The sequence below is a fragment of the Perna viridis genome, chromosome 8, assembly GCF_037379345.1.
Source record: "Perna viridis isolate PV_CMFRI_1.1 ecotype Kerala chromosome 8, ASM3737934v1, whole genome shotgun sequence".
Classification (NCBI taxonomy): domain Eukaryota; kingdom Metazoa; phylum Mollusca; class Bivalvia; order Mytilida; family Mytilidae; genus Perna; species Perna viridis.
In genome coordinates, this window is record NC_142452.1 from 37798117 (window position 1) to 37814165 (window position 16049).

The window sequence follows — 16049 nt, forward strand, 5'->3', positions numbered from 1 at the left end:
GAGCTCTGTTTTTGTCATGAGGATTGCAATTGCAATGGAGCATGTTCATCAACTTAGCACAAAAGAGTATACTGCAATCTTCAGGACCAAAAAAGGCTCAATTTTGTTATATAATCTACAATATCTAATTTACCCTCTTCTAAAAAAGATGTCATACTAAATGCAGTGTGAAAAACAGTAAAAAATCACAAAGTTTCACAAAAAAAATAGTCACTTATAAATAGCCCATAAAAAGAACCCTATAAATTACAAACAAGAACTATAGCCAGCACCCAGGACTTGATTTTTTATGAGCAACTCGACAGGAGTTTCTAGAAAAGCAGAGGATGCTTACCCTACCGGTGCACCTGGTCCATGCTCTCAGTTTTTATTGGAGTCTGAGTTGCTCATTTGCTTTTGTTACTTTGTATGTATGATTTTAGTTACTTTATGTTCTTTGTTGTGTATGTCTGTTTTCCATGTCTGGTCTTTTCCCTTGGATTACATTCTTTTGATTACCACCTAACCTTGATTTCCTTGCTTACTCTCTCCAATCATACCTGTCCCTCTAATGTAGTTATCCTAGCCTTTAAGTCTCCAACACTCCCAAGAACTTGATTCTTCTCTCTCTCAAGTCTATCAATGGTACTGGCATCATTTTCCATCTGTACTTTCAAAGCTGATATCTATAAAAGTTAAGTAGCAGTCTTTGTGAGAATCATGAAGTCTGTAAAATGTGGCTACACATTTTTATTTTGTTTTATTAAGTTGCTTTATAGGTCTATGTAATGAAATGCATAGTTATTCACTCCTATTCACATTGAAAATCCAATTGTACTTTAGCGTCATTTACAAATTTATCTCCCTTAATTTTGAATTCTATAGCGCATTCTATATAATTTTTATCTCTTATGAGCAAGGGTTCAATGAAAAGCCACATTTTAATTTCTGTTTACTTAAGTATTTTAAACAAATTATCAAAAACAAAAATATGTAGACCGTCCAACCATGTATCCCATTTTGCATGATTCTTAGCTGTTGTTTGATCCAACAAATCATTGGAAACCTACTCAAAGTTAAGGAGTAACATTATAGATGATGGTCTTATATCTCAAAAATGAGCACACTGACACATTTATTTTACATCTTATATTGTTCTAGTATAAAAGAGCTTAGGAGATTTCACAACCCTTTGAAATCTTTTTTATTTTTCAACAGAGCAGCAGACATCCTTATGTTAGGTTCTACTGTACTTACATTTCTAGTATACTGCTGCTCTGATTCAGACTGGTACTTTTGAAGCTCTATCTCAGCAGCTTCTCTCACTTTGGCCAGAAGGTCAGGGATGGCAGAGTCAGTTTTACTCAGCTCAAGCACTTTACCCTCCAATCCAAATATGGTAGCAGTGGCAGACTCAAGCCTTTGTCTTAGCTCTGACTGTTGTTCATTTTGAACTTGTTGGTCGAACTCAGCCTTTTTATGGAAAGCATGTAGCTTCTCTTCCAGTTCCTGTCGCAATAACTGTTCTTTCTCCCATCTATAAAGATTGTGATATATAAGAGGCTATCCATGTAAAAGTCAGGCAGATCCTATGATATGAGTGGCACAGGGTAAACTTAATCCCATTGAATTATTTGTTCCAATGCAATGTATATACTATATGTATGTGAAAAAGTATAATGTTTGTTTTAAATCGGCAATAGATGGCTCAGAGAATGATTTTAATGTCCCCAAACAAAGCAACAAAATTTTGCTCAAATTGAATTTTTTTTTCAATTAATTTCAAAGTAATTTATTTCTCTTTTATCCTTGCAGTTAATCTAAAACCAACATTCAACTTTGAAAATGGATGCATTTGTGATATGAAATGGGTGAAAAAAATTTGTAAACAAAGTTTTTCATGCGCCACTCCCAGCCAGGTTTTTGCATGGACAACCACATAAATAAGATGTACATTATAGCAGACATATTGATTTAATCAAATATACTTTCTTGCAATTATTAGCATTTATTAGTTATAAAATAGTGTAACTTCAGAACTTACAACTAAGTTTTTATAATTGCAGAAAATGGGGCTGACTTAAATTTGCTATTGTTATCACCTCAAAATCATCATAAAGAGATCACATTGAAAACTAAAATTACAATAATCCAACTATTATTGCTCTTAGGAGTTAATTCACATAGAAAATCCAAATGTATTTAAGTGTCAATTACAGAGTTTTATTTATTTGTAGAACTGTAGTTAAGATATCATAAAATATTTCTAGCTAAGCAAGTGCCTTTTGTATAGCAAATATATTACAGTGAGTGAAACAATTAACTTCAGAGAATAGAGTTTGACCATTATCCAATGAACTGCCTATAGTAGTTTACAAGTTAACTGGACAATTGAAAAGAATACTTAACTTTCTACCAATTTCTATTGAATAGTCTCAAAGAATTCTCGATTGATCGGTTAACTACTTCAGAGCGCTCTTCAGATGATTGTAATTCAATCAATTAAAGACCAACTCCAATCCCTGAACATCATCATTTTATTCACTGTAATTAAGCTTCATGCAGGTCTAAGTTCTTAGCAATCTTGCTTTGTCAAAGTAAGTTTACCTTCTTTTGACATTTTCATTCTCTCTTGTCAAATTGTCCATATCTCTCTGCATGCGAGGGACATCATCAATAGGACGAGGAGCTGTACGAATTTGCATCAAGTCTTGTTCAAGACTACTAATTCGCTGTTGGCAGTTATTTATTTGGTCTACCAGTTTTCTATTTTTATCTGTTTCAACCAATAACCTGGAACAAACATAAGAAAATATCTCTGAAGTAATCAAATTATCAATAGCTCTAACTTCAAACAAATATGGATAGAAAGTGATTTAACATTAAGTGACACCAGTCTCTGCAAGAATCAGGCAGTGGGTTTGTTTGTTTGTTTGTTGGTGTTTAACGTCCGAGCAGCAATATTTCAGCTATATTCAGACGATGAACATGAAATTGATGATAAAATGAACATGAATCAGGCAGTGGGAGAAACATAAACTGAAATAACCCATCATTTATACAGTGTAGTTTTGACTATTAGCTCCATTAGAATAAAAAAATAAAGACAAGATGTTCCATATAATTTTGGTAAAATGAGGACCAATGCCATTGAAATGTACTGCAAAAAAAAACAATTTCAAAGGCAGATAACTCTATCAAAAGCCATGCAAATAGAGAAGACACCAATGAGAGAAAAAAATACTGTCAGGTTATGGGATAGGCATGCTTCAGATTTTCTTATTTTGCCAGATTCTTACTTTTAGGTCTTGTGCATTAGATTTTTCTAACTTACCAGTTTTTTTCAAAACTCTAATCATGTTTTTTTTTTCTTTTTTATACCAGAATGAAATGAAAAATGGGGAATTTATTGCCTAGAATCTTTGATTTTTTATATCATAGACCAGATTTTAAAGAGTTTGCACTATATTTATCATCATGGTCCAAAGATCAAAGATTGAAACTTTTAGTGCCTTGATATTGGCAAAACAGTAACCAGAGATAATACATCTATTGGGTTTTAAAGCAAATTCAGAGACATATTGTATGTATGTTCATATTAGGGGAACACCAGGTAGTCAAATGTTCAGTATCACACTTCTACAAAGTTTTCTTTCCTTGTTTAGAAATTTAACATTAACAATACCGCTGAATTTTAAAATACAATATAAAGCTGAATGCTAAAACTTTACAATTTGAAGAAAAAAGTATTTTTTTGAATACCAGTACATGGTCATGTTGAAACAGCAATTCTACTATGTTACCTTGTATATTCAATTCTATAAGAGACTTTCAGTTTCCTGTATGTGGTTATTTTTTCAAAGTTCAATACCACATTAACACAAATCATAAGCATTTGTACCCACCTGATATAACATTTAAGGAGAAAACTTAAGTGTAAGTGTTTTGTAAGAACCAGGCCAAATGGGAGAAATCAGAAACATGCTTTTCAAAAACCCACCGATCTGACAATATAAATTCACTTAAGTATGATTTCTATTTTTGAAAAGACTATTATATGACCTCTGCATCACTGGATTTGTTAAGAAATTGTTCAGTAAAATGATAGAAAAATGAGTAATCTGCCCTTGAAATGATCATTTTCAGTGCATGTCAATGAAATCATATCTCAATTTGTATAAGTGATATGGAAACTCTTGTCTTTTTACAGTGATTCTGATGTACAGGGTCTTCAAAAAGTGTCTTGTTTAGACAGGTATTCAATTTATTCAGGGTTTTAGTTTCAGTGTACACTTGTTTATAGCAAATTTTAAACAAAAATGTTTATCTGTCTTCTAGGTAAGTGAACAAAAATTATCTCAGTTGTTTATATTTCCCTACCGGTGCACCTGGTCCATGCTCACAGTTTTTGTGGAGTCGAAGTTGCTCATTTACTTTTGTTACTTTGTATTATTTTGGTAATTTTATGTTCTTTGTTGTGTGTGTCTGTTTTCCATAACTGGTCTTTGTCTCTGGATTACATTCTTTTGACTTCCCCTAGAATCTTGGTTCCCTTGATAACTCTTTAATCAAATTTTGAACTTGTGGAAACATTTTTTTTTCTTACTGCATAAAAGCAGTCTTTCTAGCAGACTCTCGGCTAGATATAAATATATACAGTATAGTGTGTAATTTTCATGGGGTGCTAATTTTAAGGTGTTTCAGCAGTCTGTCTTAAAACTCCAAAATGAATTCTACAAAATATATACCTTGAGCTTATGTATTTAGTGCAGCCCTTGGCATCCACCAAAAATTGACTAAGCATAATTTTTGGTCTATTTTTTTGCCTTACAATCCACAAATTTTACACTCCCAAAATAACCCACCAAAAAGTTACTCAGTACAATTTTTTTGTATATTTTTTTGCCTTACAATCAACAAATTTTACACCCCCTAAATAACCCACCATATGGTACTTGTCACAATTCCCAAGATCATTGACTTACCTATCCTCCAGGTCCTGAGCTAGTTGTTGATGTTTGTTGCAATGTTGTTGTAAAGCGATTTTCTCTCTAGAAATGTCATCAAACTGTATTCTGTAAATATGATGTATAATATAATATCATCAAACTGTATGCATAATACAGTATCATTAAACTGTACTCTGCAAATACGACGTATAATACAGTATCATCAAACTGTACTCTGCAAATACGATGTATAATACAATATCATCAAACTGTATACTGTTAAAATGATACAAGTATACTTGTTCATTATAGGATTATTATACCTGGTGACTTCGTGAGGCAGGATATGAAAATTGATAAATTTGACAGAATAGTATATGGTTTTAAAGTCTAAATCTAGTTTCATTTGCCTCACTGGAATTTCTGATGTAGAATGTATTGAAACCCAAAGACCAATTTGCATTTTATTGTTTACTCCCAGTATCTCAAAACACTGCAATACAACGCAATTTTTTTATTAATTGCTTTTCTTAATACTTGTATCATGTAGAAATATATTTCTGTCTTTTTTATGTGTATTTTTTCACAGAAAGTGGTTTTGCCTTTTTAAACACTGAACTAAACACTACTGTAAACCAACTTATTTTCACAAGCGATTTTTTTTTGGCGACTTTCACTGACGTAGAATTATTGCAAAAATAAATAGTTGCAAAAAAGCATACCTAGACACTATCATGATATGTTCAAGCAATTATTTTATTAAAAATGTGAAAATAAATCTTCGCGAAATTAGCCAACAACACCAAAAACGTGAAAGAAAGTAGTCACAAAAATAAGTTGCTTTACAGTATGTAGATAACGAGATTTACATACTCTATTATCTCATACCATAATTAAACTACAAGTTCTTAAATATTCTCACCTCAGACTTTCTATTTCTCTTTCATACAGGCCTTTTAGATGCTGAACTTCTTCTTCCAGAACTCTGGTTGATTTGATAAAAGTTGATGCATCTAAATTTCCACTCTGTTGCCCGAGTTGCCTGACTTTTGAAATATACTGCGAGAACCTATCGTTTAACTTCTGCAGCTCTTCTTTCTCCTGAGCTCTTGACATAGATGCAGACGTCAGGGTAAACATGTCTCCGGCATAGGTATATCCACTCATGGTGACAGGTTTCGGATTGTTTTTGTCTATCTTGCGTATGCTATTTGCACTCTGTGCCCTTGACTGAGGTAAGGTACTTCTAGCTGACACTAGATGAGAATATTTCTTTTCAAAAGGTGTTAAAGGCTTCTTGCTGCCTTGAAAGGCACTGACCCCTGAGTATCTGTTAGAAATGTTGATGTTAGGGTTGCCACTAGAACGTACGTAGTATATATTTTTGTTAAAGGCACTTCTTGGACCTGGAAATTTGTCTTTAAGGTAATGAGTTGAAGAAACAAATGATTTGCCTACAGTCTGTGATTTAGTAGTTTCTTCTAATTGGGATGGTGTTGAACAGAGGCTATTCACATGCTGGAAATGTGACTCACTGCCAACTAATGATAGTTCTGAGTCTGAGAGCTGTTTATCAGTGGTTTCAGTGAGTTCTCTCAGTGTACTCTGGTTCTTGTTGCTCTCAGGTGGGTTGATATGTAAGTGAAATAGTGAGCTTTCTGGGGAGCTTGATGAACGTGCAGGTTCTTTGCTTGATATAGGATCCCCGTCACCTAGGTGCAGTGCTGTTATATGGTGTGCATCAAAACCCTCTTCAAAACTGTCGCTGAACCTAGAACACATAAAAATACAGCTTAATTTAAGTCAAGATAAATGTGGTCAAATATGCTATGTGGTAGACCCATTATAATAACAAACGTAATTTAATTCGTGGATACTAATTTTCGTGGATTAGGAAAGATACACAAGTTTGTGGATTCTTGAATTTCTGGTTTTGAGGTTTTAAGTATATACAATAATGGAAATCACCTTTTCGTTGGGAACCAAATTTTGAGGTTTGATCAGTCACAAAACCACGAAAATTGGTACCCCACGAACAATAGTACTTTCCAGGTGTACCCCCATAATTGTACAAGAAGTTGATACCAAATAGCACCCAAAACTGCATACAATGTAAACCCCATCTATACAAAGCGAAATACCAAATTTGAAATCCATTCATCCATTGCTACTCCCAGGGAGTCTAGATAATTATGATCAAAATTGGAAGGACGGCTGTATGGAATGACAAAAAAATAAAGTGATTCCAAAAAACACTCACTCGTTGAGTAGCAGTATATACAAGATAATAAAATAGGACAAAAACAGTAAAAAAATTATTGTTTAAGACATCCTTTAAATGGTTGAAAATCTCCTTTCCATCAATAGAATTTTCATTTGAACTTTAAACTATATGGTATTCCTGAATTAAAACATGAACAATATATTGTTGTTTTTTAATAAGCAGGCTATTATCATTACTGATTAAAGAACACAAAAAATTTGTCATTTAAAAACCAAAAAACATGAATAAACCAACCACAGAGAATATACAAAAGAAATTACCTTCCCTTTGAAACATTACAAGTGCAATTACCAAATCCAAATTTGCCTTTCATTCTGCTGATATTGAAATCATACAACACAACACAAGTACAGCCTGAAACCATGCAATGTGTTCTGGTGTATCGAATGGTCACAGGTGAATTATAAATATTCAATCAAAATATGTTTGTTTGTTTTTTTGTTGAGGTTTAACGTCAATCTATTTGTTTATCTATTGGTAATTCAAACAATAAATATGTGAATATTTAAAATTAGGGCAAGTTTAAACAATGCTTGAATTTCGGTTTAATTGGAAAGGGTATGATAAGTTTGGAGGAGTTCTAAAGATTAGGTTCAATATCAGGATTAAAACTCCTGTAAACAAAAAAAATATTTTACATCAGTTTCATTTTCATTATTTTTGCAGTAAGTTAATGATGGAAAAGTAAACTTATCAAAAATATATGTTCATTAAAAGAATAATCAGTAAAAGAATATTGCACAAAATTTTATGATTTATAGTGTTCCAAAATCAAATCATTGTATCATCCAATAATTACATGCTCATTTCCAAACACTGGGAAACAAGTAACACAAAAATATACCAACCAGCACAAATACAATTCTCAACAAACACAATAAAATACATATATGGCAATATAAGTAATGTGGCAATGCCAGACATTGCAAAGTAACATGGCAACATCAGGCATTATGGTAGTAATTGACAACATCAGGCAATACAAAGTAATGTGGCAACATCAGGCAATGTAAAGCAATATGGCCACTTCAGGCATTATGGTAGTAATTGGCAACATCAGGCAATGCAAAGTAATATGGCAACATCAGGCATTATAGTAGAAATTGGCAACATCAGGCAATGTAAAGTAATATGGCAATATCAGGCATTGGAAAGAAATGTGGTAACACCAGGAACTGCAAAGTAATGTGCCAAAATCAATCATTGCCAAGTAACATGGCAACACCAGGAATTGCAATGTGATGTGGCAATATCAACCATTGCTGAGTAACATGGCAACACCATGAATTGCAATGTGAGGTAGCAATATCAATCATTGCCAAGTAACATGGCAACACCAGGAATTGCAATGTGATGTGTCAATATCAATCATTGCCAAGTAACATGGCAACACCAGGTCCAGTTATTGCAAAATAATATGGCAAAATCATGCATTTTGAAATATAAATGTGTAGAGGTGTACAGTGTTATTTACACCAACATCCACAGAGACAGTAACACTAGATATGTACACAACATTAAGTGTGATTGATACAAAGGTTTAACCAATACATCACCAAGCACACAAAATTTCATTATAATCAGAAAAGTAATATTCATAATTACCACTCAGTCATATGTAATTATACTTCACATCTAAAGGAAGGAAAATATATATAAATTAATCAGATACTGACCCATGCTAATTTTTAATTTACAGTTTAAATTCTGATTTGCTACTAATCTACAATACCAATTTTAAATAGTGCATGTACCAGTACAAATGTCTGCATCATTTCTGGCACAAAAAGGCAATAAACATGTAATTAGTTTGCACATGAGTATAAATTTTTTTTTACACTTATTGTATTGTAACCAAGGTAATATATCAGAAGGTGTTACAACTCCTGTAAGGATCTAACAGGGCAAAATCATACAAACAACATGTCTGATTGTCATCTTGTATTCATCAGGGCCTAAATTCTAGAGGGAGAAATGAGCTAAAACTTCTCCTTGTTTGAACTCACTTCTCTTTAGTCATGGTTCATCAGGTAGCCCCTGAAGACTTCCAGAATTTAAAGTAGGGATGCTAACACAAGAGTGACAAGACCATGAATCTATTGAAATGGGTCACAATACATTATACTTCTATCGCGAAGTAAATCTGTCTTGTCAAAAGTAAATATAAATAGGGTGTTAATTTTGTCATATTTTTGCAGTGTGTCTAAAACTGCCAAATAAAATCCTAAAAATGATTACTCTGGGCATATAAGTAGTGAGTGTATACCACTTAGCAACCATCTAACTTAGAAACACCACATTTTTATGTGTACCTTTTTGCCTTCATTTATCTCATCTATTTATTAATGTTTCATATTCATGCTTTCTGAAGTTTCAACAGAAAGGATAGATAGGTGGGAAAATAATTGTCTGGCTGATTCCCTCTTCCTTGTTACTAATGGGGCAATAAAATTTGCTTTTATTGCTGCAGGTCTAAAATAAAAAAGGCAATATAGAACATAAGGATAAGCACAATAAAATGTGGTGGATAAGGAAACTAGAAACAAGTAAGGGTATATCTATTCTATTCTTGGCTGTAGAGCAGTTGGAATAAAAGTTTTGGGCAACAACACAAGTCAGTTAAATGTTGGACTATATCTACGCTACAATGGCTATTCAAAAAACTTAGTCAATAAAAAAGTGTGATTCCAGGCTATCATGTGCTCATTTCTACCCAAATTAAGTACAATATTAATACATTTTCCAAATAAAAGGTTGAGTCTGATCCCTGGACCCCCAATATTTCATCACTGCATGAATTAGTATTTGTATGTACTTTTTTTACAAGATGGCCGCATGGCAACCTAAGAACAAAACATTTAACATAGTATACATGTATAATACAATCCTAAGCAGGATATGAAAGTAGAAAAAAGTTACAATATTTAGCCCTGTTGCCAAGAACTTCTCAACTCAAGTTTATGTCAAATAATTATGATATATATACCTTTAAAAAAATCAATACATCATTCATTGTTCAAAGTAAGAAAATGACAAAATAAAATTAGATTAGAATTTTATTGACTTTCTTACCTGACTGATTTTCTACTATTAGAATTTTTACGTCCCATTGAGAATTCCATTAAAATAATTAGATTTCCTTCAGGAAAAGTTTAGATCAACTTAGCATACATTCATTTGATATTCAGAGGAATTTTGATCGAATAAAGTCAACCTCAGAACCTAGAACACAGCACCAGAACCTTGGAACATAGAACACAGCTCTATAACCTCAGAACCTAGAACACAGCTCTAATTCCAAACAGAATGAAACAATGAGATTGTCTGTGAAGTCAATACAGCTCTGCTCCTAGAAGTTGATTTCCAGTGCAAAAATATATTAATACAAACAGATATTGAAACTCAAATGACAAAATAAGATTATCAAATGTAAATCTTATGCAACTACTCTCATTCTTCAGAGCTTTCTTTCCTTCTAAATACTGATATCAAAATATCAAAATCCCATGAATTAACCATCATCAGAATATCAGTCTGTGAAACCTATTGTCACACATATAATAGACTTAACACTTTACGTTAGATCTGCCAGAACAAGATAGCATGGTGACATCCATAAGTAAACAGAAATCCCCGTAATAAATATGTTATGATGTACACAATTTATTACATTACTTTCTTTTATGTCATTTACTTCAGTAACGTTTGTAGTCCACTTAATCATCGATCACCTCACCCAAGTGATAGCAGTACTCTTATGAATGTGATATGTTTAAAACACTATGGAATTCATCCTGCAGAGTTTCATCACAATCAATTTATAGGTATTTTTTATTTGTAAATGTCAATCTTTTCAAGTCCCGTTAAGAAAAGATGATATAATACAATGAATTTTTATGGAAAACTAGATTAATTTATCTCATAGAACAATAATTCCATGTCTCTACACTTTACCTCCTTAATCAAAAATGAAATGCCTATACACAGCCGTAAAACATAAATAGAGTATAACATTAAAAAAAACACCTTACATAATGTCACAAACAGCTACAAGAAATCAACATGTTCTCAGTTGTAAAGTACTTGTATGTACATGTATATTTATGTACATTTTGAATCTATATTGTATCTGTGAACTACTCAGCACTTACAAGACTTCTCCATAGATACAAAGACATCTGAATACAGTAACTTATGCACCTTCTTCAAGGAAAGCACATTAACTCCATGGAAGACTTATATTCCAAAATCGAAAGCCAAAGTGACAATGGTTAAACAAGGAGAGCACAGTATGAGATTATTGAAAATAGATATTCTTGCTCTCTGGTGACATAACTATATCTATGCATAGATGATCCATGCAAGTTCAACAAATTTATATCAAGCTAAAATGTATACAGAAAAATACAGCCACATGCGAGCACAATTTTTCACAGAATGAATTCTTACAATATAAACCTAGATTTAATTTATGTAAAAATTATATAAAATTGAAATAAAATGTATAAAATCAGATTATGTTCGACTTTCTGTTAAATGATACTGTATTATATTTTCAATGAAATCAATTTGAATTTGAAATTACATTTTCTTGATATTTATTGAACTACTGAACTTTAAAGAGTCTGGCAAAAAGGTCATAGAAGTCCATGTTTAAATTGAATTGAAACATCTCCAACTCATGCCTGACATTTACATAGATATGTAACAAAATTCAATAATAAAACATGATACAGGAAACAATGTAGCTAAATAGATTCTAATCAAACAACAATCTGGAAGCTTATATTTCAAGCCTATTGTAACATTGTCAGGAAAATTAAAGTTTAATCTTAGTTCAATTATAACTCAGAAAATTAAACAAATATTGAAAGTTTGTTAACACACACACAGATACAACTTAGCTAGGTATTTAAGTAGCAGTCCTTCTGAAAATCAGATAGAAGGTGATTCATGCATGTCAAAAACCTACTGAATTCAGTTTTATTTCTTGTTGATAAACAGTAACTGATCACGTAACCAGTCTTAGTTTTTCATTTGGTTGTTGCGCTTTTGAGATAAAAATTAAATAGATTGTACATGAAGTTTGCACTTTGCAAGAGTTATCGTTCTTGATTTGGTTGCTTTTAGTGGGAGATAAATGTATGATTTTCTCAAAAGTGCAAATCTGAATGCAGAAAAGGTTGTTGTTATGTGAAAGAATTGCATATGTAGACTAAAAAAGCATCATTTGTTTGGTGGGTTTTTCTTGACCATGAATCACTTTACCATTGGTAGCATCTGAACTTTATGTGGACTGGTACTTAAAACTTCTTTGGAAAGAAATCGGAGATAGAATCATAAGACCTGCATTTTCCAAAAGAAACATGTAGTTGCACACATTGTCGTAATATGCATCCCCCATTCATGCAGGAAGTTGATATTGGAGAGCAAACAAAACTGTTTATGACATATGCCATCTATATGAAGCCAAACACCATATTTAAAATCAATTCATTCATTTGAAGCTGGGATGTTTGCAGTAGTGGATACAGGGGCCCCGGCCCCCTTAGAAAAAAAATTGTTTAAAAATTGTGTGTGTTAAATTATGAAAAACACTCACTTTGATCATGTCAAGAAATTTTTTTTGCACCCCCCATCCCCTGCCTAAAACTCTGGATCTTCCACTGTGTTTGTGAGGAAAATTTACTCTAACATTCCATATCATGAAAAAGAGGAAAGACCCATGAAACAGGAAGATGATATTGGAGAGCAACCAACATTGTTTACAACATATGCCTCATCTATATGAAGCCACATACTAAATTTTAAATCAAACCATCCATTGGGAGCTGAGATAAACGGAAATTTGGACGGACTGAAGGATGAAGTGATTCCAATATACCACACACTCTTTGAGTAGGGGTATAAAAACATCATATGGTGAAACGGATAAATATTTCAGTGTATTCATATCCATCTTCCAACAAAAAAAACAGGAATAATTTTCCTTTCCTCTTTCCACTCGGCAGGTGTATCTAGAAAGCAGAGGATGCTTACCCTACCAGTGCACTTGGTCCATACTCCCAGTTTTCAGTGGAGTCCGAGTTGCTCATTTACTTTGTTACTTTGTATGTATGTTGTGTATGTCTTGTCTTTGTCCCTGAATTACATTCTTTTGATTTTCACTAGAACCTTGGTTCCCTTGATTACTTTTTCCCCACCCCCATATCTTACATAACAATATCTACGAAAACCCATTATTGTAAATGGAATAGTTGAAGTGTTATGCATAATTTGTTTACACCGTAATAAGTTTGATAAGTATCGAACAAAATCCAACAGTTGAATTTCAGAATAAAAAATTGATTCAAACCCTATTTGAATTTGGAAGATCTTAAAATTGTAAATTGTAAAACACAGTGCTTCTATTGAATAACGAATGGATCTCATATTTTATTTTACACGAATAAAAAGATTTTAAAAAGTAATGTATTTTGTTTTTTCACTTTTTGTTTTGTAGGGACTTTCACAATGTCTTTTCTCTATCAGACTTTCACAATGTGATTTCTCCATCAGACTTTCACAATGTGATTTTTCTATGACAGACTTTCACATTTTCTCTAACAGACTTTTGCAATAAAGTTTCTCTGACTGAATTTCACAATATGACTTCTCTATTAACAAACTTACACAATGTGACTTCTCTACATGTATTAACAGACTTACACAATGTGATTTTTCTAACAGAATTTCACAATGTGACTTCTCTACATGTATTAACAGACTTACACAATGTGATTTTTCTAACAGAATTTCACAATGTGACTTCTCTACATGTATTAACAGACTTACACAATGTGATTTTTCTAACAGAATTTCACAATGTGACTTCTCTACATGTATTAACAGACTTACACAATGTGATTTTTCTAACAGAATTTCACAATGTGACTTCTCTACATGTATTAACAGACTTACACAATGTAATTTTTCTAACAGAATTTCAAATTTTCTCTAATAGACTTTAGAAATGTGTCTTCTCTCATGAACCTTCACAATGTGTTTTACAGGGGCTATCACAATATGTTTTCTTTTAAAACTGACTTTCACAATGACTGTTTTCTGAAAGTCTTCATGATGTATTTTTAAGCACCATTTTAACCCTCTCCGTATCCATTTCTCTTCTACTAAGAGAGCGGTTGTAGGGAGCGTAATATAATGGCTGGATTATTCGGGTTAGCACTATATCACAATATGTTTTCTTTTTTCTGATGGACATTTACATTGTGATTTCTGAAAGGAACTTTTAAATTAAATGCCAAGTTACCCATTGTATTAACAGCTTTGTATTTTTCTTAAGTCACATTAAGAAAAGACCAAGTACATCAATTGAATTCCAAGTCAAGAAGGATAACTCTTGGTCTCCAGGTTCAATAAAATTAACTACAGATATTAATCCTGGTACTTAATCAGTCAATTTAAAACCAGTTAAAATCTTATGACTAACAATAAGTTAAAATACACTTACTACACACAAGGTTACTTTATAAAGGTAACCAGCTTAGGTTTAACCGTAAGATTTTTAAACTGCTGCAAGACAGTATTGAATCATGCAGTGACATTAAGGCTATACATGATGAAACTTACTAAAAATTACAGCTTGTAGTTTTTAATACCATTCTTGACCAAATTTACTGGAATTGTACTTTTTTGTGATGTAAATATGTTAAAAATATCATGATCAGTTTTTTTATTACTATTCATGAAATTCATATACTATAAACATATAATTTTCGTGGTCGGTACTAATTTTTGCTATCTTTGCAATGGACTGAAAAGTGCAAAAAATGGTACTTATGAAATTGTTTTTTAACAATATTAACACTAATCATTTTTTTTTAAACCTAGAAGATTGATAATCACAAATGTGGTCACTTGACAGAATCAGGGAAAATTAATACACTTACAGTATACAGCCTTTTTTAAAGGCCTTTGAGCGTGGCAACTTTCAATATAACCCAAATTTTAATAAAGGCAAAACAATGTGAGAACCACCCATGGTGAAAAAAAGGGATCTACTGACATAAGTATGATTAGAGTATATTTGATTGCCTTTTTCTGTTTCATTTCTTTCAGGACACTTACCCTACCAGTGCACCTGGTCCATGTTCCCAGTTTTTAGTGGAGTTCGAGTTGTTCATTTGCTTTTGTTATTGTGTATGTATGATTTTAGTTACTTTATGTTCTTTGTTCTGTATGTCTGTTTTCCATGTCTGGTCTTTGTCCCTGGATTACACTCTTTTATTCACTATAACCTTGGTTCCCTTGAGTACTCAGGGGATGATTTTTTGTTTTAAGCAAATGAAATGTACTGAACAACTTGTCAGCTTTATAATTAATTTGACATGATGTGTTGCTGTAGACAAAGACACATGTAAATAATTTGTTGGAAAAAATAAGTACCGGCATGTTTGTTTCATCTATGTAGATGAGGAAAATGTTAACATGTAAACTATGAAAACTACTATTTAACCACATCAAAATATTACAGAAAAAATATTGCAAAATCGTGATATCGATAACCTATCATAGAAGTTTTTACAGGTGTGTGAAAGCAACCATAGCTAATATCCTTGAATATGAAACAAATAGGAAATCCCCATCACTCTATTACTAAACCGAGGAAGATTTTTGAAAACTCTCATCAGTATTGAAGCTTAACTTACTTTTGATTAGAATTGCTTTCCATAAATTAAAACAGCATATTTTGCAATGAAGTCCTCCATCAAATTTTGAGATTTTACAAGCATAAACTTATCCTCTATAGAAAAAGTATGGTATACATGAAAAAAGTG

At 32.3% G+C, this 16049-nt stretch overlaps 1 protein-coding gene across 11 annotated transcripts in view; it reads right to left on the minus strand.

Annotated features, from left to right (window-relative positions):
* Window positions 1-16049, minus strand: part of LOC148610396 (uncharacterized) — a 61784-nt gene that overhangs the window by 40324 nt on the left and 5411 nt on the right. For 3 of the 11 annotated variants that reach the window (XM_088543010.1, XM_088543016.1, XM_088543018.1), the window contains exons 1-6: window positions 7473-7614; window positions 5851-6699; window positions 4965-5054; window positions 2587-2772; window positions 1237-1516; window positions 540-665 (exon numbers count right to left, since the gene is read on the minus strand). In XM_088543010.1, the coding sequence (XP_088399136.1) occupies window positions 540-665; window positions 1237-1516; window positions 2587-2772; window positions 4965-5054; window positions 5851-6699; window positions 7473-7576 (1635 nt within the window). In that variant the 5' untranslated portion in view covers window positions 7577-7614. Of the gene's footprint in view, window positions 1-539; window positions 666-1236; window positions 1517-2586; window positions 2773-4964; window positions 5055-5850; window positions 6700-7472; window positions 7615-8817; window positions 8848-10284; window positions 10629-15920; window positions 16003-16049 lie in introns of those variants that run through there. The other 8 variants (XM_088543009.1, XM_088543008.1, XM_088543014.1 and 5 more) reach the window with 7 other exon arrangements.